The 27,124-nt window shown below is 50.2% G+C and overlaps 1 protein-coding gene across 1 annotated transcript in view; it reads right to left on the bottom strand.

Moving 5' to 3' along the window:
* Positions 1 to 27,124, bottom strand: part of LOC144174858 (carbonic anhydrase-related protein 10-like) — a 206,100-nt gene that overhangs the window by 32,906 nt on the left and 146,070 nt on the right. Inside the window, exon 4 of the mRNA XM_077703802.1 lies at positions 12,719 to 12,916. Coding sequence (XP_077559928.1) covers positions 12,719 to 12,916 — 198 coding nt within the window. The remainder of the gene's footprint in view (positions 1 to 12,718; positions 12,917 to 27,124) is intronic.

The raw sequence follows: 27,124 nt of genomic DNA, 5'->3' as shown, positions 1-27,124 counted from the left end.
CCCACTCTTACTCCCTGTCGGGCTTTTCGGCACGCCAACTGGTGCGGTAATGAAACGCACGTGTCGCGCGGCGCCTGGAAACGTCGCGCATTCCGAGGAAGGTCGCGCCTGCCCGCACCGGATGCGCCAAATCGCCACCACATGGGGTTGGACCCCCCCGTAGGACTCGCTCTTCCCCCTTCCCCGGCCCCAGCGACAAGACGAGGGGATGAAGACAAGGGAGACGCGGCCCGGGCGCAGGAGAGCTCGGTCCGTTGTCTTCGAGCTCCGCGCGAGTCCTGTTTTTTAGTCGCCCGCCGGGCTGTAAATAAATGTACAGTTTTGTATCCGAGGCTGAGTCTGTCGGTTGAGGATACCCGGGGTCAGATCCTCAGCGCTGCTGCGGCTTGGAGGAGAAGCCCCGGGGAAAAGAACATCAAGAAGATAACTGGCGCAGTCGGCAGGATCTTCAACAGCGACGACTCAGCCGGCCGGCGGGCGAGACAGGCCCTCGACGGACGGAGCAGGCGGAGAAATCGCGGTCGGCTGAGCGAGATCGGCGGGAGCAGCGGAGCTCGCCAGCCTGGTGGAGAAGCCCTCGACCGGCGCTCAACGGACTTCTCCACGGAGAGCAGCAGCCTGCTAAACGGGAACGGCTGGAGCAGTGAGTGAGCTGGCCACGGCAGAAGGCGGTGACTTCTAGTGCAGTGTGCGGACGCCTCATCGGAAGGAGCCGGATCACCCCTGCAGCCCCGAGAAGGAGAACGCGGCCGGCGCCGCATGGATACGGATCGCCACCTCGACGGATCGAGCCCATCACCACAAGCACCGAGCTATGCAGGTCAGTGCCTCAATTGATCCTGGGTGCGTGGCTCACCATGACATGTAGGGGGTGCTGCATGAGTAGCCCTGAGATAATGGGGGGTGGTTAGCTAGGTATGGTGAGATGGAGCTGACTGTGAGGGCTGACGAGGCAGCCAGCGTCATGATTACGTCAGCTATGTCGTTCGCTGAGCAGAAGGCGCTATTGCAGGCGAAATTGAGAATCGCGGAGGCAGAGTTAGCAGCGGAACGTTCGAAGAGTGAACGTTTCAAGAGAGCTAACAATTTTCCTGCCTCACCGATTGCTCAAACAGTAATGTTCAGCACTGAGGGAGAGAGTGGACTGGGGTGCGCCAGTACGCCTAAAGATGTGCGGTGTGGAGTCCATTCACTGGGCGTGCGTGAGCCTCTTGTTTCGCGGGATTCGGCACTATCAGAGTCACGCGAAATAGGCGAAGAGAGGATAGTGGCGCGCGTTCCTTCGTGGGCCTTCAGTTTTCCTGCAACCGTGGAGCAGGATACTGAAGCATCCCGCGTAGTAAACTTCACCCACATGAAGAGGGAGGTCAAGGAAAGTGTTACGCGCGAGGCTGCATTGGGAGATGACAGGCAGTCAAAGGTGAATGAGAGTGTGCGCATGCCGGTGAAAAAGCTGGTAGCAAGAGAAACAGCCTCAGCTGCGTCGCATGTTCCCGTTAATGTGGCCGATGAGCGCTTCTCTACTCCTTGCGTCACACAACGGTGTGTGATAGAGAACGGCGCTTCGTGCGCGCACGGTTGTGTAGTAGCGGCCGAACACGAGGGTTCGCACAGGAAGGAGCGGAAGAACTGTGAAGTCCGTAAATCTGCCGTTGTGAAGGGGCTGGCTTCAGTCGAGTGTGAGCCCGTCGTCGCACCGTGCGGAGGCGGAGAACATTCTGGGAGCGTGGGCGAGCGGCCCGTTGCTTTGCAGAATGCAGCAGAACGGGAATCGCGCGAGGATGCAGTTGGTGTCACGCACACTGCATCTCGTGTTTCTCGAGATACCCAGATGTCATGTCGCGGAAATGTGATTGCCATGGGAAACTCGAGCGAACTGACAGAGGAAACTGCAAATAAGGGTACGGCTGCTTATGTAATGCAACCCCAGGCAGTCGCAGGTAGGACTGCAGGCGTAGCTGAACAGACAGTCAGTGTCAGCGGTAATGTGACCGCTAAGCAGCCCTCTGCTGCTTGCGCTGACCAACCGTGCGTCGGGCAGCACGGCGCTCCGAGCGCAGAAGCGGCCGATCCCGAGACTCCGTCCAGAAAGAGGCGAAAGCGTCAGGCAGCTTCACCTAAGTGCAGCTTGGCTGCAGCGCATGCTGACGAGCCAGCAGTGGTCCCTTCCCGAGCGAGGAAGCGAGGAGGAGAGGGGCCCCTGATACTGTTGTGTGAGGGTGTGCGGCGCATGGCAAGAGCGTTTTCGGACGACGACGGCCGGTGCGTACCGCTTTTTAAAGGCAGATCGCTCTGAATGAGCTAGATGAGGATTGTGGCTATTTTGTCATGGTGACCTGCATCCACGGTCATATGGGGCACTGGCCACGCTGGTTGTGTGTCGTCAAGTGAAAGAGTGACGGTACACGTGTGGAAAGGGTGTGTGATGTGCGTGTGTTGTGTGTGAAACATTCCGAAAGTTATGTTTCACAGTGGCGGTGGAGGTGTCGGGCTTTTCGGCACGCCAACTGGTGCGGTAATGAAACGCACGTGTCGCGCGGCGCCTGGAAACGTCGCGCATTCCGAGGAAGGTCGCGCCTGCCCGCACCGGATGCGCCAAATCGCCACCACATGGGGTTGGACCCCCCCGTAGGACTCGCTCTTCCCCCTTCCCCGGCCCCAGCGACAAGACGAGGGGATGAAGACAAGGGAGACGCGGCCCGGGCGCAGGAGAGCTCGGTCCGTTGTCTTCGAGCTCCGCGCGAGTCCTGTTTTTTAGTCGCCCGCCGGGCTGTAAATAAATGTACAGTTTTGTATCCGAGGCTGAGTCTGTCGGTTGAGGATACCCGGGGTCAGATCCTCAGCGCTGCTGCGGCTTGGAGGAGAAGCCCCGGGGAAAAGAACATCAAGAAGATAACTCTCCCTATTTCACTCACTCACCCAATCTCTGTCTCATGCACTAACTCACTCATCCACACTCTATCTCATTCATTCGCCCTCTCACTCACTTACTCTCTCCTCCTTTCACTCACTCACCCAATCTCTGTCTCACGCACTCTCTCACTCGCCCACAATCTCTCTAATTCATCCGCCCACTCCATCTTTCACTCAGTCACTCACTCACTTTCTTTCATAAACTCTCCCACCCACTCACTCACACTCTCTCACTAACTCTCTCACTCATTCACTCAATCACTCGCTCACTCACTCACTTTCTTTCACTAATTCTCTCACCCACTCTCTCTCTTTTTCTCTCTCACTCACTCACGCACTCACCCACAAGCTGCCCGCGTTGGGGAAAGCAGCGCAGACCCGCCCACGCTTGAACAACCCATCTCCCAGGTGTTTGTTTTTCCCGCACTCCTCTCCGCCAAGTCGCGCCTGGGCGGCGAAGCGCATCCCAGGCACGGCGATAAAAGTGAATTCCGAGCAAGTTTTGTCGCCGGAGGACATCGTGCGAACGCGCATGCAAGAGAGAAAACACGCCAGCGTCGCGCGGCACGCCGCGCCTGCCGTGTTCTCGTCCATGGCGCCCAGAGGTAAGCACCAAAACATGTCCAGAGCTGCCGCCGGGGAGAGAATCGCGCACATGTAAGGTAGAGGCAATAGGAGGCTTTTGAGCGACCGTCCCGGAATGCGGCTTGATTACGGGGCCGCTAAAATTCCGGCTCGAGCGAGTCGTTTATGTAGGTGTCGGCGCCCATCTAAGTGCGCCTGCGCTGTGTATACAGCTTGCGTACGTACATCAACGCAACGCTCTCCACACGAAAATAACGTAGAGGAACGAAACGTGAAGTTATTCGCCAGTGTAGTTTATTAAATAACTCTAGGAAGGAACGGCAAGCACGGGAAATGACTCGAGTCGTTGTCGACTGCAGTTGGCGTTAGGCATGTATTTATAACAATGTTCGAAACCTTCACTGATTTAAATCCTCAAAGGCATGCGTTAAACTTCAAAAAAAAAAAAAAAAAAAAAGGAAAAAGAGAGATAAAGAATGCGCTGAGTCCTACTAGAATCCAGCCTTCACAGAAACCATTAATATGAATTCCGTGAATGTAGCTGCCATTAAATGCAGTTATAGTTGCGCTAAGCCGACACCCTAAAGGCTGAATGATAACAGTTTCTTTTGCTAAAACCCTGGAATGTCCTTTTTCTTCAAGTGTTCTTTTTAGTTCACTTACTATTAGTTTTCATTACAGCTGTGGTGCTCTGACAAACAATATAAAAGGGGCTGTTGGCTGGTGAAGCTGCCTGCGAGAAGCTTTTTTCCCCCTCCGCCCTCCTGACAGCAAATAACCATTATCAAAACGAGTGTACCTTCTTACATTTCAATTAAGGACGATGATCTTTCTTGGGCTACTTAAATATGAAAATGTCTGTCTGTCTGTCTGTCTGTCTGTCTGTCTGTCTGTCTGTCTGCCTGCCTGTCTGTCTGTCTGTCTGTCTGTCTGTCTGTCTGTCTGTCTGTCTGTCTGTCTGTCTGTCTGTCTGTCTGTCTGTCTGTCTGTCTGTCTGTCCCTCGATTCAGCCGTCCAGCCAAAAGTTAAAAGAATTTTTAATCCAGCTACAAGTTTATATTGGCACAACCTTTCCAAACGACTAAATACAGTACCATACATCATACTTCTCTACATTGCTGAGCAAAAAGGAAACAGGCACATCTGAGGCAAGACGTCAAGACATAACTGGTACTGTCAGTGCCATTATAATTAAATATAGGTGTATGTTTGGTTAGTACAAAACAAAAACGTGTTGAGAACAAATGTTTTGACCAAAAAATACACAAAGGTCTTGCGCAAGAGCCTAGACCTCGAGGTTGCATTCCAAGTCCACCAGTAACGAAAGGCTCCAAAAGATGGCGCCTCGACCGTTCCTTGTTTGCCCAACCTGTACCTTAAATAGTGAAGGCCCTCCTTTGCAAGCCCTAAACACACGCCAAAGCCCCCCAGCGACAACGCCAGCAAATCCGAGTCGACTGCCCGTGCTCCTCCCTCTACTGGGGCACCTCAAGCGCTCCGTCACCGAGCGTTTTCATTTGGCGCTCTTGAAAGAGAACAGCCAAGAGATCGGTCTCCCTACAGTCACGTGGTGTGGAGGTTTTGTGTTTTTGCGACAACGCCTCAGCGCCCGTGTTTATGCAGAGAGGACTCTTCAGCCAGCAGTGGCAGTGCTCTCCGCCATTCGGTGCTTCCGTCGTGAGATTCGGGTTGAAAGGCATACGGGTTATTTTCCCCCCGCACGCAATGCCGCAACAGTTGCGGTGGTCGGAGGCAGTTGGGCCGACTTACGAATGCAGCGTAGGAAGATATCGTGGTATCAGACTCCTTTCCGACGGGACTCCGCACCTGGCTTCTGGCGCACGACGCTTGAATGGCATGCGCTTCAAAGTTCGTTTCGCTGCACGAGGCAACGGCGGAGCCTTTGTTGGCAGCGAGAGTTTCCGGGCGACGTGAGCCACTAGATAACGCGACTTCCGTGCAAAAAGACAATCGGAGCCAACTGAAAAGATGGGCATTAATCGCGAGAATGAGGACTGCAGGAGAAACAACCTGTTGCCGAGATACGAGGTTCGGGCTGAACGGCGAATGCATGCCAGTCGCGTGACACTTTGAATCCAGATTTGAGCGCTCCTTTCTTCCGAAAGAACTGAGCGCGCCCGAAGAATGCGCGTGCCTCACGCATCTTAGTTGAACAGCGGCCTAACATTTCCCGTTGGAAATGTCTTATTCAGTGTCGGTCCTGTAATCTGGCACGCACCACGTCTTATATCAAGGGTATTACGGTCGCTGTGGGAACGCCGCGTAAGGCAATGAACACAGACCGGACCGCCAGAAGTTTGTTTAGTAGAATTCAAGATAGCAAAATTTCACACTACAAGTTCACACAAATAGTATGGAAGAGAGTGTGAGTGAATAAACTTTTATTTTAACGAGCTTCAGGCTCTGATAATTGGGCGCCCGCCCGGTGGGGGATCTCTAGGTCCGGAAGCTCCGGTCCACACTGGCTGCCCGGGCCCTCTCCACCCGGTTACGCTGAATTGAGGGGTCGGTGCTGGCCAGCTAGCCCACCCACTGTTCGTATGTTGGGTGAGGGCTTGGGGTAAGTGTTCGCTGACCGTCCCATACCATGTAGTACAGGAAACCAGATTAGGGGCAGTACTTGCTGGTAGGGTGTGCAGTCTGGTGTACATGGAAATTAGTAGAATACCATAAGGTTAAGAGTATGTATGTGTGTATGTAGCAGTCGAACGGCGAATAAAAGTTTATTTTGGAGTCTGCGTCCAAAGGACTGCTTGGATTCTCGGTAAAGTCACAGGTACATCTGTAGTCCTGGAACGTTTTTGACGGGATTTACTAATGCGATCTAATAGAGCTCCTCAAGCTCTTTACAGGGGGTGACCCATGCCTACTAGCTAGAAGGGCACTTTCTGGCAGGATTCGTTGGGCAGCAGGTTTATGGTTGGCTCATATGTTTGGGCACGTCTGAAGGGCGTGTTGATTGGTCACAGTGTGAGCATTTTGGAGTGCCACTAAGCCCGTCTATGTAATTGTGAATGTGTTGCGTTGGTAGCGTGCCGGTCTGTGCACATGGAATCAGGACAGTTTCAAGGGAGAGCGAAGTTTATAGCGTAGTCTTGGGGGCGGGTCTTCGATTTCTGACGTCTCGTAAGTACTGTCTGCCAGTGTGATGCATTTCTAGGCCGTGCTCTTTTAGTGATAGAAGCGAGGCCAGTGTGTTAAGATGCACAGATCGTGAAGATCAACTTTGGTTAAGGCGTTGGACTTCTCATTCTTTTTTTATATTTGCGTGTCCAGGGACCTAAATAACCGCAGTACCAAAATCGGGATGGTTGCATTTGTGATATTGGTGAGTGTTTGCACTCTTGGGTAAGCTTGTTGTTCTTTCTGACAATGGGAATTGCAGATTTGCTGTCAGTCATGATGACTAGTTTCACTTAGTGTTGGTGCGCCTTCATGGGGTTGGCAATAGCCGGAAGCTCCAGACCTATCGATAATGGTGCCGGAACATACTTGCCTGCTGCGGAGAAGACATGTAGCGAAGAAGAACTTCTTGCTGGGCTAGTTGGTGAATATATGCAATGATTTGAAGCGCAACAAAAGCACACAAACGAAGAACAGTGTAGACGAGACAGGCGCTGTGATAGGCTGCCGCCCCGAGTTTCGTGTCTATTTTATATAAAGCGTGTAAAGGACCACTGTTCTTTGAGGAAGTGTCTTCCTGGTGCAGCGGTTTGCCCTGTCAGCGAGGCGTCGTGCCAGGTCTGGACTCGTATTTTTGGGGTGTTGGCTTCTAGGTTATAAGCTGGACAGGGCCGTAATGACAGCTCCGGTGTAACATGCTGGAGGTGTGCGATTTGATGGCCTAGGTAGATCTGAGAGGACGGGACAACCTTGAGGTGATGTTCGTAGTCTTTGGGTTTAAGCGATGTGGTGTGTGTCAATATTCTTACCAAGTCTATTCAAGGCGCCTGTGGTGTATAACGGGTCATTTTGAGTGAACCTTGGAGTTCCTGTTATGATACAGGTGACGGTTGGTAAAAGTGCTTTGAGTTTCTGATGCTGCGTTTTTGTGATATGGTAATAGGTAGCTGATATGGGTGCGCCATCGACGCAGTTGTTATCTTTGGAATGTAATAGCTACAGGCCTGACATGATACTGGAGGATGACGTCCTCGCTTGCGAGCCGCCAAGCACACAAGGTATGTCGTGTTTGGATAACTTACCTAGTGCATTCTGGAAGGTATATGTAGTTCAGAAATGAACTGTCAACCAATTAGAGCAGCTCGGTGGAAAAGGGGGTGCGCCGGGATGTGCCCGCCGTTAGCAGCGCATAGAATGACAGAACAAGGAGATGAGACCTTATTCTTGCACTATCATTTTGTCCGCTGCTAAAGATGAATACATTCGAACTCGCCCAGTTCACCAAAGTGTTGACCGCAGTTTTTTTTACCGCTGTGCTGTCACGTTCCACTTTGTCCATGTCCCGTCGTATCAAGCACTGCTAAAAACAGTAGAGTAGCTCAAGTTTGTCAGCAGCGGCGACGGCTTTCTATTTTAATCTTCCGCAAGACACCACATCAATTTTTTGTTTCTGTTTCGTGACAGTTCATCCACATTTGGTAAATTCTACAGTGGACGTGTACATCACGCCAGCGCGCAATCACCGCCGCGTCTCTCCGGCGACAACCGAGCATTGTGTACAGTCGAAAGGTTCTGGCAAAGGGGCTGCATCCATCGATTGTATCACAAGGCTGACATTGAGTGAACCTGTCTGACACAAACCAGGGGCGCCCCGGTGACGGAAGAGGCAAAAGTAACAGTGAGGAATCGGTAAACGAAAACAAACAAAAGAGAACAAGAAAAAGAACACTGAAAAAGAGGTACACGTTGTTCTGCGGTGAACTTTTGACTTCCGCGTCCTCACGTGACTGAAGAACAGAAGGCCTGAACATTGGGGAGGCGCTCCGCCAAATAGCTCCGCGTGATGTCGATTTTTACGGCGGAGGGCGCCAAGTAACAATCCAAATGAAGCCGAGCAAAGGCCTCGCAAAGCCAAGCCGCTGCGTGCGCGCGCTTTCCCGCGCAAAATAAAAAAAAATTACGTGGGCTAAAGGTCGATGAGAACGTTGGTCGAATGTAATATTGATGGCCGCACTTGCCGCGCTCCGCACTGCATTTCAATGAAGTCACAGTCATATTTGTTTCTTGCCGTTCCCCTTCGCCCGGTTTACTTGGTTCCTTTTTTGCGTACTGTTCATTTTCTTCCATTCACTTTTTTCCCGCGCTTGGGCAACACGAGGGGAATACGCGCTCGGAGGGGGCGTCTCTTTCGCTCCGCCTACCTTCCTTCTGTCGTCCAATTTGAATTTCAGTTTACGGCGGGGCAAGTGCAGGCGAGGAAGGGTACATCTTTCCTTTCTCTTCTGTTTTCTTTTTTAGGATGTCCTTTCATCGTTTTAAGCGTGCGCGCGTTCGTGCGTGCGTGCGTGCGTGCGTATACGCATTTGTACGTTATGAATGCAAGCCCGCGAAAGTGCGAATACTATAGTGCTCCCCCGTCGCCTCTTTCAGAACGAATGCGAGCTTCAGAGCTCTTGACCCAGCTTGCCATTGCCCCAGACTTCGACCTAGACTTTTCGGAGGAGTGAGGCAGGGGGTTCGGTTTGTCTGTCGACGTGGGTATGACAAGATCAAGACGAAGTAGAACATCGGAACCCTGTATGGGGATACAAATTGACGCAACTGGCCCTTCCTGACAATACAGCGTTGTTTATGTTTGTGTCTTATTGTCATTCATGATCTCCACAGCACGTGCAAGCTGTTTGTGCAAGCTGAAGCAGGTGACGTTCTGCGAACGAACCTTAGGTCCAACATTTATTTGTTTCTGGATGTTCCGCGTTTTTGCTGCTTGTGTTCTTCTGTTCTGTTTGTAGGGGCCGCCATGTAATTGATGTCCATTTCCCACTTCACAATTTTGATCACTCGTTGCCTGTGCATTGTGCTTTCTGTTGTTGCACATGCGCCTTCTCCCATCCTTTCGCCCGCCTCACCACGTCCGCGCAACTTTCGAGGAAACGGAACACATCCCCAGAACTTCGTTGCAGAAACCGGACAGCCTTCTAACACCTCCTTGCAGGTTCCGATCGCACTAACGAGCTCCGTTTGAAATGTAATCGCTGAAACACATTAGTGTGTAACCGGCTAAAAAAGAACCTCATATTTGCTTTTCGACCTCACCCGTCGCGGGAACACAGCGGCACACGTTCCGCGTTTCCCGGGAATGTGGCGTCTTCCCAGCCGAATGATTTGAGCTAACGTGACAGTTGGTTGCACCACATGACAAGAGCGGTGGCCTCGTCATCTACGAGCACGTTTAGTATAAATTCTGCAACCTTCCAGCGTGTGATAAATTACGTACTACTATGTTTTCACCATTTTTAAGTTTAAGTGTACCGAATCAACGCAAGTCGTTGCATTTTTCCTTGTATACCAAATGTGGACGACATGCCTGTATAGGCAGCAGCAAACCAAAGGCCAACAGAGAACGATGGGGTGCAGCATACAAACCTGGCCTTTTGCTTCTGATTTGGCTATTGCTTGTTTACAATTACGAAGCAAATATCGATTTCTTGGTACTGGCATATCTCAAATCACAATTTGAGTCGTTCATGATATTATCTACATCATGAGTATGACTTAAGCATCATTATTCATATGATGTAAAATAGGCGAGTTCATTATACTCTATTCTATTCTATTTTGCCTTTACTAGAAAAAGAGCTTAGAACCTCTGACTTCCAGTTGTTAGCTTCCTGTTCACGCATCGTTCGTTGCTGTCTGTTCCTGAATCCGACTTTGGCGCTTGTCACTCGGGAAGGTGCTAAAATTAAATGTTACGTTTAAATGAGGTTTTATAGGCTTCAGTTCTCCTTAGGAAGAAGAAAATCAGCTGTTTTCCGAGTCAAGCAGTGGAAACAATTGTGGTTGCGAATGCAAAAATATAACCTGATTTTCCCCCCTCAACCATCAGCGCGGCAAAGTGGAACACCGATGAGGTTGTGATTTTCCAGAAATCAACATTTTCACCAATATTTGAAGTTCCGAAGCTTTGGAGGAGCAATCTAAACTGCACCTACGCTCACTGAAGCCAGAAATGATAAAAGAAAAATAATTGGATTGCCGTACAACCAGATCTTTATCAAAATACATTTGCTACAAGAGGAAACATTTTCTACGGTATCGAAAATGTCCCTATCTATTGTTTCGTTTTGGCGTTGTCTGAGGCAATCAATCAACGTTGTCCTGTTGCTTGCTGTTAGTTCATACAGATACTTTTGTTCTTTATTCAGGACCCGCGTAGTGGCGTGCGTAATCGATAAAAATTTGTCGACAAGATAGACATAATGGAGACCGTCACTCTCCTTCCTTTTTTCGTAAATGCAAATTTTGCTGTTTATTTTTACTGATTAACGAGATTATTCTTTTATCGTGCAGCAACGAATATTGCAATCTTTTTTTTTTCCTGGAATGTTCTACAGTGACCTGCGAGCACGTGCAGAGTTCCTGCCATTACTTGCACGGGAACACCGTACGTAAAGCTCCATAGTCGGGAACTGGATTACAGTTCGTTCTTTTCCCCCAAAGTGGCACGTGTATGTATTATTGGGTACGCAGAGCCACACTTTGCTTGAAGGATATCCTCACATATACGCTAAAAAATTTCGTGAAAGTGTTAAATGTAGCGGAAAACGCTTCGGCATGACCGGTGGCATCCCCAAACAGGTAGCCAGCTGCAGTTTTGGCGCATTAATCAAATGAAATCGCCACCCAACAACTACGAACTCAAGCGACAATGCCAAATTTTCCCCCATTTCTCTTTTCTAGATCAAAACAACGTCAGTGCAAACACATTATGAGAAACATAGGACAGCTGCGTCGTCACAGGTTGACTCTGTTAATGCGCGATGATTCGTTGCACTCTCGAATCTCCCACTTGGCGCTAAAAATACGTCGTATAACCTGAATTGACAATGTGTTTGACAAGGCGCTTCGATGCAATTAAAAGCTAAAGTTGAAGATAGAACACTGACGTCACCATCACGTAGGTGTCCTACCATTCCGTAATCTCCGGAAGTGAGGCAGCCCGTTTGGCGGCGCCTGCTTCGTCGACACCAGTGCCCCGAACCAGCTGGACGCCTCTAGACCATGAATATGACCTCAACGAAAACCGGACCGCCGTCAAACAGCACCGGGAATACTTTCTGGCCTCCCTAGGTAATCGCACTCGAATTCCCACGTCCCTACTCTCACTCCCAACAAGTACGCCTAAGAGAGTTACTGCGCTTACGAACCTTTCCCTTGAAAAACAACAAAAGTTACCCCATTATTCACCTAATCAATGCATATATGTGCCACATGTAAACGCATCACTTCGACGCGCCGGTTTCACAAAGACAGATTCTTTTTGACAAGTTTCCACCAAATTTTTTAAATGGTCTCCTCCATCCCTCCTGCCCCGTAAATTAGAAAAACAGTCGGGGTCCCGCTCCTGCATTTTATATCCCAACCAACCATATATCCTGCAATTTTCCGCACATATGCACCGTGAACCATAACTTCTCGTTACCTCTAGGCGAGGCATCAGCAGGGACGCCCGCTCCATACTCCTCGTTATTATTAGTATGGTAATGTAGTAACGGTAATATCATAGGGGTAGTGGTGGTGGTGGCAGTGGTACTAGTAGCAGCAGCAGCAGTAATAGTACTAGTAGTAAAACACCGTTCGGGGTATAACTGCGAATTTTTATTTTCCTCGAGGAGTTGCAAAAATCCACACAGGCCATATGCACCAACGAATGAGACCGTAAAACGGTGTTAATACGCGTGCTTGTTGGTACATACTTGGCTTGATAAGAGCGCTAGGACAGGATAGGATTGGACAGGACATCGCCCAGTCTCGTGTCGCGTCCTCTGTGTCCTGTCCTAGCGCTGTGTACGCCTAAAAACAGTCGAAAATTAAATAACGAAATGCCTACTGCTGACTACCCACTGCATGATGTTCCTGTTTGTAAAGGTATGCACGCGACACGTTCTCTGTTCTTAGGAATTTCTCAAAAATGAGCGTGCATTTTTGTGTCCCCGTTGGCGCATCGTCGTCAATTCGAGAGCGTTGTGGGGTAGCAGGAGAAGGAGGGCAAAGAGGGGAGTGAAGTGCTCACCTCGGCGGGGAAGGGTTTGCCGGCGATGGTGTGCTCAGAGCCGCGGTCGTCCGAGCGCCCGTAGTGGATGTGCAGCTCGTGAAAGCGGTACTGGTAGGAGAGCGGCCCTCCCGAGATGTTCACCGCAAGCCCCGGTGCCAGGCTGTCAGACACGCGGAAGATGACGCCGTGACCCGTGTTGGTGATGATGCCGCTGATCTGCGCCAACGAGTGCGACACCGCGATGTCAGACAGAACGCAGAGGCCTCGAGATTAGGAGGTTCCCGTTTGAACCCATTCCCATTTCATCCTTCCCGCTTGTTCCCTCCCGTTTCAACCCGGAGCAAAATGACCTTCCCTCTTCCCCCTTTCTCATTTCGCCTGTTCCTAGTTGAACCCGTTCCCATTTGAACCTTCTCGTTTGTTCCTTGCCGCCTCAACCCGGTACAAAACGCCCTTCCAGTTACGTATTTTTTTGCATAGGCCCTTGCTGGAATAGCGAACCCAGTTTTGACTCGGGTGACTCGGACTGAGGTGTGCGATTTTTGAAATTAAAGCTGCGTCCGACTGTATTTTAACCTGATGTTTTGAGTTACGTCCGACGTAACCGAAAGTCAAAAATTACTTGCGTCCGCCGTAACCTGAAAATTAAATTGCAGTTACGTCAAACGTATTTCACCGTAAAAAAACTTTACGGCTGGTGGAGCCAAAGTATGCAGACCTGCATACTTTGCAACCTTTTACCTGCAACCTTTTTGTAATGGTTCGTTTTACGATACACGGCGCCAATTAAAAAAAAAAAAACACGTAGGTTGCTGCTTTACGCCCGACCCGGTACAGCGTTGGTGAATTACAGCTGAAACCACACCCTTCCGCCTGCTTCTGCGTTGGTCGAGCGGTCTGGAACGTGTTAATCGCATGCGTACTCCGCGGCAGTAGTGATGGTTCCAGTCCCTACGGTTGCATATACGAATGCACATGCACGTATATGCAACACTCACACACAAAAAAAGGAAAGTGCGAGAATTAACAAAATGGAACCTTTCCGTGGTCGTAGTGCCAGTTTGTAGCGTCCGTACCTCTTGCCGAAAATGAAGTTGGGTGTTTTAACAAATGCAAGTATTAATTTTTTAAGGGTAGTACAGGGCTACTGTTTTATGTCTACACAGGAAAAAGATCTCGCCAAATATAATTCCCAAATCTAGCTAACTCCAGAAAACGGATTTTATGAAAGCGGTAACTATTATGGACCAAGCCAGTGGTACGATCCATTTTAATGTGGGGCTAACGGTCACTTTATATGCAAATGTCTGTAAAAGAATGGCCATTGAAGTCTAAAGCTGAACTTTTCCTTGGAGGAAATGGTTCGCACACATTTTTCACCCAAGCGTTAAGAACACCTCAAGGTGTATTCTGTTGCGTGTACTTTATACGGATAATACATAGGCGGGCACGTAGTACGCGGAAAAGAAAAAAAAACATTTGGGTAGTTATCCGTCTATAATAGAGAGTTTTAGCATATCGTTACCATGTCTGCGTCACCATTTACCGGGTTACCCGGAGCCGGAGTTTCAGTTTGCCGCTGAAAACGGTAGGACACTTAGCACACCATTTGCAGTTTGCGTAATCCGGCCCCCGCGGTGCAGGTAGCGACATCTAATGAATTAGCCTAAAAAAAAATCACGCATAATTTTGTTGCTCATATCTATTTGCTTTCGTTTAAAGTAGCTTGAATATTTCACTTTTCGGGTGAAGCGTTCGCAATAACTGTAGTTGTTTTGCAATACTGTAGTCATCACCTGTAGAGCTTTAAAGGGACACTGAAGTGAATTTGTCAAGCTCCCGTTTTTGCTTGCACTGCGTAGACTGGCTCAAATTAGTACACTTTTCATCGTTTATCCGGTTTACAAATCGCTAATTATTTTACACAGCGCAAAAGAAGAAAAACTACTATGCGCGGTTTGCGGCGGCCGCACCAACTAAAGCTGTGACGTTGGGAGGAGGGAGCACCGTGATTGGACGATGCCCAAGGTTAGCAACCAAACAAGTTTCGGTTTCGGTTTCGGTTCTGTAAAACACAACCGATGGCGTTGTTGGATGGGCATTCTCAATATCTCAGTAATCACCGTACCGCGCTTCTGTCATGTTGTCGGCCGTAAAATGCGTAAGATAAACCTCCCAGGCCGGCTTGGAATCGTAGCATTCACTAGCCGAGGCCTACGCAGTGCATGAACGCCCTCCGCGTCCCCGCAGACGCTCAAATGTCATGCGCTTTTCCCCCATATTTGGAGCTTGCCTCACTCATGCCTGTATCGTAAAAAGCGTGTTCGCACCAGGCCAAGGGTCTGTTGATTCTGGCCTGTGCCCACTGCCCGCAAGCAGTCGGTGCTTATGGCAACAGCACGCCAACGAGAACTCGCTAGCGCGCCAGTGCCAGCCTGCGCGCGTTCTGTGAACTAGTTCGTGGAGCAATGAACGTTGCGGCCCAAAAAAAGGTGAACTCAGTATAGAAAACATCGGCAGAAAACAAAAAAGTTAACTAATAAAAAAAAAAGCATGCACCCGCGGGGATTCGAACTCGCGACTTGCAAAACACTTGCGATGGCATACCCAGCGCTCTAGACCGCTCGACCACCGAACGGGGTGTCCTGACATTGGTAATATAAGGTATATATTCTATAAACTGTTTGCCCTTTTATTTAGTTTTGGCATTTCAAGCAGCTTAGGTGACTATTTGTTGTTTTGCGCTCGTGCAGTAAGCATCCCCCAAGTTTCCACAATATATCACGTCTAGCAATTGCATTTCTTAGACGGAAAAGCGTTCGCAGATGCGTAGTCGTGCTGCTGACCGCTGTGCTTGTTCGCCCAGCGCAAAAGAGTGCTTCCCGCACCCTAGTTTTACGCTGTACGGTAAAAATATCAGTTGATTTTATTTCCTTAGTACCTATATTGACTTCGCTGACTCTTTTCCCGCCTTCAAGAGGCCTTATATTTTCCTACTGGCGTACCAGTCAGCCAAGCGTCGCATGTGCGCTTGTGCAGCGCTTGTGTGAAGCGACCTTGACTTGGAGCTAGATACAGTGTACAAACTAACCAAGTAAAGAAAGGCACATTCTTCCCTTCACAAACGTGTCCTGGCTTCGTTTCAACTGAGCGAACGAATTGCGACGACCCGTCGGCGGCCGGCGGACGAAACGCTGGGCCGACTGACTCTGCCTGAAGGCCGGGGAGCCGTGCAGTAGCGCAGCCAATTGCGAGCTCGGCTCCTCCCGACGTCACACAAAAACGCCACAGAAAATGGGCGAGCGTAAAGAGAGGAGGACAGCATTTTCGAATTAATTTTTCTACTAAATAAAATCACGTAAACGCGCCCACAGTGGCCGAAACATGGCCTGGGGACTGCGGACTACTATTTGCGCTAGTAATCCCGCAATGTTTACATATCACTTCAGTGTCCCTTAAAAAAAAAACATGTTGGTGGCGCCATCTACCGAGTAGGGTTTGAGACAAGGTAAAATAGAATCTGTCCCTGCGCTAAATATTTAGGCAAGAAATGAGTAAAATATGTTGTAGTAATTACTAGGTAACCTACACTACCTTGCCCAGCACAATTCTGTAGGCTCAAAGCGCACTGCGAGCTCAGAAACTTATCTGGACTATTTGAGGCGGGCGTTTTGGGAGGGGGTTGAAACGGGAAGGGTGTTTTGGGAACGGGTTGAAACAGAAAGCTGTCAAACGGAAAGGGCCTTTTGGGAACGGGCGCACACGGGACGGGGGGCCAAACGGGAAGGGCGTTTCGGGAATAGGTTCAAGCGGGATGGGTTCAAACGGGAATGGGTTGTTTCGGGCTACACCTACACCCTCGAGATTAGGCTATGCAGTGAATAGGAGCGTTGTTGCGCGATACACAGCAAACATGAAGAATGACTGTAAGAGAAGAAAAAAAAACTGTGGTTGATTACTCTGCCATATATATGTACGTATTTATTGTACAATAGAAAGAAAGGAAGGTCCACCAACAGGCGTAAATTGCCTTGCCTGGGGTGGACACCGGAACGCCTGCTGGTGTAGGGGAGGTGGGATCGGGAGAAAAGAGCACATGGAATAGGGAAATAGGGTAGAGGGCTTACAATAATGTTATATAACGTAAGGGCAAGATTAAGAAGGGACACATATACAACGTCATAGCAATCTGTAAAGCACGAAAGTGAAATGTGCAGCGAAATCTGCAGCTGAGCATGATTTGTGGGTGGGGGGCTGTCTTGTGGGTGTGCTTCACGAGCGACGTCCTGCTGGCGGGTCGCTTCGGCAAAGGTGTACTGGCGTCATTTCCTTGACGGATATGACACCAGTTGAATCTTGGTGTACCCCGGCATAAAACACTTTTGTGTTAAGATATAAAACCCGAAAAAGAAGAACCCAAACTATAATGTACTCGTTAGTAGTAAATGTTGCTTTCCCGCAAGAAGACGATGTGTGCAGGGGTGCACCCTTTACAGGCTGCTTGCTTCATTTTACTGGCGTCACTTCCGTGACAGATATGACGTAAGCGAAATCTTCCTGAATCCCGGAATAAAACACTTTGGTGTTAAAATGACATGATGATGGTGCTTACTTTTTTGTTGATATAACGTGAACGCCGTGCTAAAACAACTTCCTAGGAAGGAGTTTTTACTGATGTCTAAGACTCGGAGGCTAACCGTTCACACATCGGTGGGCTTCGACGTCTTCCTTAACGGACACAGGTGTCGCGCCTCTCCATTTGCTTTTTTTCTGGACACTTAACTCGCGGATACTTGGGGGCGTAGCCCTTTAACCCTATTTTTAAGCGCTATTTATGCAGCTGTGGTGGGGCAATTGCCAGAATACTTTGTAAGGCTAGAACCGTCCGATGCAAACCCAAAAGCGACAGTTGTCACCACCATTATTACTGGCGTCGACATCGCAGTCGCCGTCGTCGTCGTCGTCATCATCATCATCATCATCCTATTTTTCTCCACTGCAGGACGAACGTCTTTTCCGTTTGCTTCCAGCCTCTCCAATCCTCCACTCTCCACACCCATTAATTTTCCCGAATTACCTTGTCGCATCCCCTGATCGAATTATCGTCCCCTATTAGCTTCTATCGGCTGTTATTGTGTTACCTAATGCTACATTGGAACCCATGCTGAGGGCCAGTAACAACAAATTTATTCATATCCTGCTTGTCTAGGTTAACAAAACTATCAGTTACTTTGCCACGATTTTGGGCAAAAAGGCGTTCAGTACGGCGGCTCTAGTAGTACAAGAATTAAACTCACAAGCTACGTTCCACTACTTGCCCTCATCGAAGGCTGGGTTACCAGTCTAGGATGAGTAGTATGCCGCGTTTTAGTAAAAGCGGCCAGAAAAATATCTCTATAAAGTTGTTCAACTGCAGGAGACACAAATGTGGCATAAGCGAGAATTTCTGTTTCGTCTGCACCTTCTATTTCGCTTTCACAGCGCGGATTTTCCGATAAATTTTAAAGCACTTCTCTCTCCGTCGATTTTGTTTCATGATTGGACTGACGAAGATGTATTGAACCAGTGTAGGGAAATAAAAAAAAGCAACGTACGTTACAAAATCATGGAAAAACAGTTGTTCGGACAGAAGTGTCCAAAGAACACACAAACACACACACAGGTATATATATATATATATATATATATATATATATATATATATATATGAAGTGGGCGTGTCGGTCAGAAGCCCCCACGACGCATTTCGAAATTTAATTACAGCGGCATGCCCAAATCTTGAGCGGCCCAGGAGGAGAGAGCGTCAACAGGGGAGAATGAAGGAGTGCGGGAAAGGGTTACTGCCAACTGCGCCCAAATGTGCACGCTATGCGCACGGCAAGATGAAGAAGAGAGGGTGCAAGGAATTGAAATAGGGACCAAAACGTGAGAGACGAGCGTGAGGCTGACCCTCCCACCAGCGACGGCGGGCGAAAGGGTTCCTCAGCCGAGGCGATCGTAGTCCACACCGCTCCAAGAAGACCACCCGAGGTTCGAACTTGCGCTAAGTGGATTAGAGCTCCAGCTTCAACTCCCCACCTCTCTCTCTCAGACTCTTTTTCCCCGCCCCTCCTCGCGCTCCGCCCTCTCCTCCCCGGCATCCGTGTGTGCGCTGCGGTGGCTAACGGGAAGGAGAGGGCCGCTTTCCAGGCGCGCCATCCCTCTCCCTTCCCGCCTCCTTCGCGGACAATCCGGACGCTTTTAATTGGCTCAATTAATCAAGGCCCTTCTCTCCTCTCCAAACGCTCTTCCCTCCTGGAGAGGCGCCGCGGGAACCACAACTCTAGCGGCGCGCTTAGCGCCGGCGGCGCCAGCGGTGTCGCGGCGTGCGCGATGTGGAGCGGTTCGCGCACCCGCTCTTCAATTCTTGCAGGCCGACGCTGCCTAAATGCAAGCGAGCACTGACACGACTTCTCACTCTCCATCCCTCGCTCTTCCAAGCCCGCGCTCTCTGCTGCACTGCTCGCCGGGCTCGCGAAATGCCTAAATGATTCACGATAATTACGGCCTAACAACGCTCTCTCACTAGCCGCAGTCAGTGGCGAAGGCGGATAGAAAAATGCACACGGCCGCCGCTCTGCCCTTTCGTTCCGTTCCGCGTTTTGTGAGATTCGAGGGTTGCGCGAACGCGAGCGTGAGTGCGTTTTTACGAGCGGAAGATGGCCGGAGAGGCGGAGGCGCTTTTCACCCTTTTTGTCTCCTCGCCCGAAATGAAGTGCGCACTGACGGCGGACTGCAAACACTTGCCCGGAATTCGTGGTCGCTTGAGCGTAATAACGACGTTGGATTGAGTGTTCAGCGCACAATTTAGTGGGTGTGCGAAGATGACGCGAAGTTTAGCAGACCGCTTGCTCCGAGCGTTGCGCACTTCGCCAGACACGCCACCGACTGGAGCTACAGGCATACTTTGCTGGCGCTCTTTCGCCTGTGCATCGCTGTTCGGAGGATAGAAATAGGCTTTCGTGGGTGTGACTTCGAAGAATCACGAATCGTAGGCCAGGAAATAACTCAGCACTATAGGCTGCCCCGTAAAACCTACACTTCACCCCACAAATCGCTACCGAGGGATCAGGAAAGATTATCGCGTGCACTGCAAGTCAACTCCTTTTCACATCCTACCACATTTCACCTCTTTGACCGGGCACACTTTTCTCCACTTTGCAACTCCTGTGAAGAGCCTGGGACACTCAGACACATAGTGGGCGGCTGCAACAAATCTACCCTAGACCCCCCTAACATCCACCTTTCCACAGAGCTTTGGGAGAGAGCCTTGGCCAGCTCCGGCCTCGAAGATCAGCTGCATCTGACCGAAAAGGCTGTCGACGCGGCCCGAGCTTAAGGCATCCTGGAATGAGGACGCCTCTCTGAAGCATTTTCTTGATTTAATTAAAGTCTATTCTCTCTCTCGTGAGTTGGAGCGCCTCAAATATAAATTGTAATACGAGGGTGGTTGCATGTGGTTTGGTAAAAATAAACATCGCCCTTTCCTGTAGTAGTGTAGCATCCCGAAGCATAGTCAATAAAACCGGATGCAAGCCGGGAAGCGACACATTGAAGACATTGTTTATTTTTTTAGTCGGAACTGATATCTAACACTCGTATTATGAATCTTTCCTCCACTGGAGCCTCCAGTGGAGAACATCCTTGAAATCGATTTGCCCATGACTAAGCATTCCGGAATCCTCCCCTCAACAGAGTGTAGGGAGTAAATGAGGGGAGGAGGGACTCAGAGTACAGCTCTGAGTCATTCTATGCGGAAAAGCGCTATTGCAGAAAAGGACAAGATTGGCTCATATGCATCAATGATAGCGCATGAATGGACGTGTTCGCGTAGGTATGAATGCACGCGTCACGTGTTGTCACATCCCCTGTTCGGCCGATTCCCTTTAGGAGGAGCCGAAGTTCCTGTTTTTAGTTAAGATATCTCCCCTTCGTTTTTGTTGCCTTAACTTCAGCCCCCGGTGATCGATCGTCTAAATTCATTCACTCACTCATCGACTTGCCCGTTATAAGAATTGCACCTACCCTGCTTTACGTGGTTTTCTGCTTTTTTTTCACAGCGCGCCTCATGCGGGCGCATGTTAGGCGAGATTGTGTGGGCTTATTACTCTATTACACCATGAAACGCTACAGAGCATGATGTTGTTCCTGGTGACTTGGCTGTGCAAGGGGATTGAAACAAAACGGTAAACCTTAGTTTACCGAGCAAACAAAACGAGGGAACTGATGATGATGATGATGACGACGACGACGACGACGCCGGCGGTGGCGGCGACGACGACAACAGCCCAAGGCTCATTCCATGAAGATTTATTCCTCCAGCTCAGAATATAATCTCGCTTTTGTTCCTTCTAGAAAGACAGTTAAGTTTCTTTTATTCTACCGTCGGACGGAACATTTTTAAGTGCGAATGCACTTTATAAGCGACCCCAAACCATCCACCGCCGGCGGCGGCGTCGGCGTCCGCAGTGCTCCTCTATATTTAAAAAAGAAACAGCATCCGGCGCCAGGTTTCGATCCGAGGACTTTGCGGCCGCAGCGCGACGCTCTACCGACCAAGCCACGGACGCGACGCTGATATCAGGGTTAGTGACGCGCCTTATATCTTTAACGCATTCAAACTACGTCGTCAGCGGCGTGCGTTGGCGACTCAGCGGCGTTATAGCGGCTTGATAACTGCGTGGTGTACACGTGATACTACAAACCCGATGGAAGAGATGGAAGAGAAGGCGGCGAGGCGGTGGGCTGCGGGGGCCGAGCGCAAGCGCCGAAAGCGGGCCGACAACCGTGCATTCGCACTTTCACATTCTCCCCCTCGGGGAAATGCGGGGGAATTTTTTCTCATCTAGTTGGCCTATTTTGCTGTTCGCATCGTACTCTGGACATAGTAAGGATTGACATTCTCAGCTTACAGGTTCTTCTGTACTGAGTATCATCTCACAAGTGTTTCTGGAGCGTGATGTATATATCTGTCAGCCACAAAGCTGAATATCAAGTTTTTTAAATGGTGGTCTTCGCTTGTCCAAAAGCATACAAAGCTGATATCCTGCAAACATGGCCACATGATAAACTCCCGCCGTTGTGCGCGGAATCAGCTCCGCTATTCCGCTCCCTCCGATCGAAAGCCGTGACAGCGCGCGTTCCCACCCGCGAACAGCGGTGGCTTCCCGCAATAAAAAAAAGCCACAAAATTTGAACGAGAGGAGAAGCAAGCTGCCATCAGCGGCCGTTCCCTCTTGCGCTACCGGCCGCCGTCGTTCCGTTTAACCAACTCAGGCGTGGCGGCGCAAACAACGCCCCGCCAGCGACGCCACGACCTTGCTCCGAAAGCCGCAGCGCGGGGAGGAGGTATCCACGCGCGCGGTCCGGCAACAAAAGCGCCATCAAAATGCGATCAGGGCACTTGGGCGGAGAGCCCCTTGATGACCTGGCGGATTTAAAGGGGATTCCCCCGGCGCACACCTCGGCCCGCCACTGGCGCCGACGCCCACGCCGTCGCCGGCCCCTCCGATCGAAAGCCGTGGCGGCAGCATCGCCGCACCGTTTTACCCGCTCGCATAGAGAGCGCCCTCCCGAAATCAGGCGGCAATCATTTCTTACTTCACCGCTTCCCGATCATCGCTTCCGCGACAAGAGAGAGACGGCGAAAACGTCGCTGTGCAACCGTTACACGACGATTCCCGCTCCCCGCTCTGCCTTAGTCGTCGCCGTCAACAGCACTAGCTGCAAAAATGGTAGCAAAAAATCAAGGCGACGCTGACAAAAGAACGAAGAAGGCTTTGTTGTGAAGGCAGAGAAAGTAGCCCCGGGGAGAGTCACGCTATCGAACCTCCAGGCCAATCAGTATTCTCGCCGAGAGCAGTGAGCGCCCAAGTACGGGAGGAGCCGGACGGGATCGGTGGAGAAAGAGAAACCCCTCTCCTTTCACGGGCCAGGAACGATATTCGCTCGATCTCCACGCTCGCTATGCCCTGGATCTTCCCGCGCTCCTGCTACGTGGTTGACACGGCTGTGAGAAGCTGTAGGAGTTCCGCGGGGGGTGGTCTTCCCCACCTAGCCTTCTTTTATCTCCCAGGCGGCGCCTGTATGCCCTGTATGCCTTTCGCAAAGAAAGAAAACCCTTTTGATCTCGCGTTGCTTCCTCGTCTTTTCCGTACTCATGACACCAGATCTCCCGCTTACATGCCGTCCGGGGCACCGCCGCCAACACAGTTGCTGATGAGAAAGATCGTTTTGTAGCTTCAGCCAATAGCAGGCTGCTACTACAGCCCCTAGCTGTATACTCGGCAGCCCCGCGGGGTAGGAAAGGCGGAAGCGAAGCAGCCACATCTCGCACCCGGTGATGGCATCGCAGATAGCGCTTACCTCTTGGGAGCCAGAATCGTAAAGCAATTTCGGACGCTCTCCGCTAAGGCCGCACCCAGCTGCAACTTAGCTCCTGTATACGTTGGTTCGTACTGGTTGCTGATCCTCCCCGATGAAAACGCCGACTGTCACGGGTATCCTCCGCAGACTCTCAGTTCGTTAGGGCGTGAAGGAACGAGCTTTGCTGGTGTGGTAGGCGTTTCTGCCCACGTTGACTCTAAATCTGTCAGCTATTTCGTTCACACTGCCCGAAGATAGCAAAAATCGCCGTTTCAGTGCCGTTTCAGAGTACGCGGCGTGTGCGGCTGTGAGTCATCCCACCGGACCTATAGATAGTATTCACTGAAAAGTTTAGCTGTCGATTTATTCGCTTGGCAACACTGGAAACGGTGACGGAAATGCCGAAGCGCCACTGACATGGCGCGGCTTGTGCCACTGCGCCCGCACGCCGCATAAAAAAAAAACGCCGGCGTGCGTCGTCTGCTCCGTTTCAACCCGATTCTCAAGGGTGGTGTCAACAAAGATGTTATTAATCGCAATCACATTGGACTTGAGGCATTACTTTGCCTTGGGGAGAGTAGAGTTTGGAACGTCCAGCACACACCATGTGCTTAGCACGTACAAGTACCGCCATCCCGCGGAGCCCGGCGTAAACAGGGTCGGTACACTCACATGGTTGCCTGCATGCGTGCCTCGCCAGTGAATACAACCTATAAGCGGATATATATGGAACAGTTCACGCGAAACATAGACTGCTACTCTATCGTAGGCATTAATGCCTATGTTCTTCAATCTCTCCTTTGGCGCGATGGCTGGGGAGAGGTAAACAAGGAGGCGAAGAAGGACAATGGCAAGGAGTCGAATAAAGTAATGTTCAAAACCCACCCCTGTTCCCGTCGTTTCTCTAACGCAGGTCGTTCCTAATAGCTAGGCCTAAGCTGTGAGAGCTGTTGTTGATACTGCTGCTATCTGTAGACCAGAACACGGCGGTGAGCTGCAGCTCTAAACCGCTTCCGTATGCGCCTTTTTTTTCTGTTTTTTTTTTTTTGCGTGGAACGGGCAGTTATGAGTCATGACCCCGCTGGGCATTAGCGCTCTTCCCTTTTCAGCTAAGCCTCGACGAGTACGGTTAACCGCATTGATGCTACTTTCCTCTGATTTCTCTGCGTCATCAGGGGTAGCTGTAGCTGGATAGGAGTATCGAACGGCACCTCTAGCCAGCAACCGACTACGGAATGTAACGTTGTAGCCCAGATACAGAATTATCATTTTTTCCTGGTAGTTTGAAGCTTGATAGCGCAACACGTGTTTCAAACAAATAAATAATGACGAAGAAAACGTGTCTTTCAGGCCCAGGAAGCCCACTCACGTGACCAATTTTAGGACCCGCCTCTCCGCCTAGGTAGCCCGCGGATGGTGCGGGACAAAAGCCGACGTCGTTTCTTTTCTTTTTTTCTTAGGTGCAGTGCACTTTAGGCGCTCGCCTTGTCTTCGTATATCGCTCGCTGGACACAAACACAGCCACATGGCGTTCCGTCGTAGCCGCTGTCGTCGAGGCGTAACCCAGAGTATTCGAAAGCCAACTGGTTTATATTGTCATAGGCGTTTGAAGCCCGTAAAACGCTGGCGCTCGTCCTACATCTCCCCATTGTTTAGCGCAAAGAAAACTGTAGGTACATTTGAGGCAAAATACACGTAATTAACCGGCAGCGCCCGCGTTCATTTAGTTGAGAACACTCTTTGGGTTGGTTTTTGCGATAGTAAGCGAAAGAAAGTGGCAGTGCAACACCGGCACGTGCGGGGAAAAAAGCAAGCACAAAAATAACAGAACTCCCACTGGCGAAGTTTCAGGCAGGGGGTGCGCGAGCACTGTGAAGGCGGGAAATTTGACTTTCATTGGGTGGTAGCAGTGAGCGGATAACGGTGCTACAGCCAATTATGGCGAACCACTGCCGTGCACTTCCGACATCTTTCACATTTCACGGGCACATTTGAACGGCTTTTTTTAAACCAATTTAACAAACTTGTGGAGTAACTTGTTTAGATGCAATATTTTCATACGGTGCACTTGGAGCTTCAACACTAACAAGGCCCACGAGCACATTGCCCAGCAGTGAATAACTTGTCGGTGATCGATTTTCACAGACGATGCATGATTCATCATTTCAGTCTCCCACAGGCTCAAAGTTATATTTTGTTGTTTCAAAACTAGGGTAGGCTATCACCCGTCACTTTCAACACACGTGGCTGTAATTGCAACCGGGCACGCTGAAACACTTTTTTTTTTTTAATATCGTGGGCGCTCCAAGAAATTTACTTGCTTCTTTATACTTAAATATCCCGAAGAGCTCTTCTTACTGTTGTAAAAGGCACCAGAAGACTCACATAAAGTATAGCGAGGCTGGAACAAAGTTATTACCTATTTTGCAAGTTTTTTTTTGAGGCACTCGTCCCAAAACACACGAGAAAAAAACTTTACAATAAGAAACACGCGGAAAGAAAGCTACCTTGGCCGCAGTCAAGAAAAACTTTAAATGCTGTCACAGGGGCCAGTTTGAATGCCTTCCTTCTCCTCATTTCATTTGATTATTTACTTGAACACTGCACGTTCTTGTTTTTTACTTTCGCACTTTAGCTTTCTTGAAACTGATCTAGAAGAGCACCGAGGTTCTGTTCAGAGGTCACAGTTCATGTTTATTGGGGGCAGAGGGAAATTCCTTTAGAGAGTATCCTACTACTCGCAAACCAGTGAAGTATGAAAACAAAATGAGAGAGAGAGAGAGAGAGAGAGAGAGAGAGAGAGAGAGAGAGAGAGAGAGAGAGAGAGAGAGAAAGGAAGACAGATCGTAGGGCACGATTGTGGCATAACAACGAAGACGAGCCGAGAGCAGGTTCAAGCGGGCGGCGATATCGCCCGTGAGAGGAGTCGGCCCGGTGGGCAGCTACCTCATTGTCCGCATGCGTCCCGGATTCGGTGGCTCTTTCGCCGCCGCCGAGGCCCGCGCTGCACTTAGACAGATTGGACGGGGCGGCCTATCTCCGGCAGTGGAGGCGGCGGCTGCCCAGTCGCAGGGGTTCCCCCGCAAATCCTCTACGCATCCGCCCCGAAAATATGCACGGCAGGGACGAAGGATAAAGGAGGGGGAGGAGGTAAGGTTAGTGGCCCCACGTAAAGCCGGCCATTAGGGAAGCAAGCGTTTTGATGGAGACCGGCACACTCGAAGAGAAGAAATGAAGATGGACGCGGGGGGGATCTCTGTTCGAAGCTACTTCCGGGGGAACAGTGTCTCTTTAGCTAATTCTGGCATGACCGTTTTCGTTTTTATAGTAGTGGCATATATCGATAGTACGAGTGATGAAAAACGTCGAATAAGGAAAATACTGTGACTAAGGACTGACAAGGATTATATGTACCCATATTTACCCAGCCGCAACGCTTTACTCTACAATGAGTACGTAAAGTGGCAGCAACCCGTTGTGGTAGCCGCAGGAAAAAGAGGTTAAAAGCAGCGGGAAGATGCATAATTCCTGTCATTCAGACTGCCTACTCTTAGATGTATGCTGGTGACCTTCTGGTACGACTACAACAGGAAATAAATTGGCGAGAGTTGTAAGCAAAAAGGCTTCACTCAAGGTCACTTCCCCTTCTTCTTGCGGTCCCCTCGCTTCGCTCCTTCTTTTTTCTCTGCCACTCCCACTTCTTCCTTTCTCCTTCCCCAATCTTTCCTCTCTTTCGTACACCTGTCCTCCCGGTCATGTCCTTCCCCTCCTCTTCCCTTGTCCCTCGTGCTCAACCCCTCTTCCACACCCCCTCCGAACTACTTACCCTGTTTTATTGACTTTTTTCCTCCGCCCTACATCCTCTTCAACCCCTCTCTCCTCGTACTCCTCTCTCCACGACCTATTTTCCTTCTCGTCCATACAGCATTCACGCTCTTCCTCACTCTTCTTATTTACCCATTTGTCCTCCTCCTCCTCCTCCTCCTCCTCCTCCTCCTCCTCCTCCTCCTCCTCCACCGC

This window comes from Haemaphysalis longicornis, unplaced genomic scaffold (assembly GCF_048455015.1).
Source record: "Haemaphysalis longicornis isolate Haplotype H1 unplaced genomic scaffold, Haemaphysalis longicornis Haplotype H1 scaffold_3, whole genome shotgun sequence".
NCBI classification, from domain to species: Eukaryota; Metazoa; Arthropoda; class Arachnida; order Ixodida; family Ixodidae; genus Haemaphysalis; species Haemaphysalis longicornis.
Note: the sequence above shows the minus strand (reverse complement) of the source record. Positions and strands in the feature narration are given on the sequence as shown.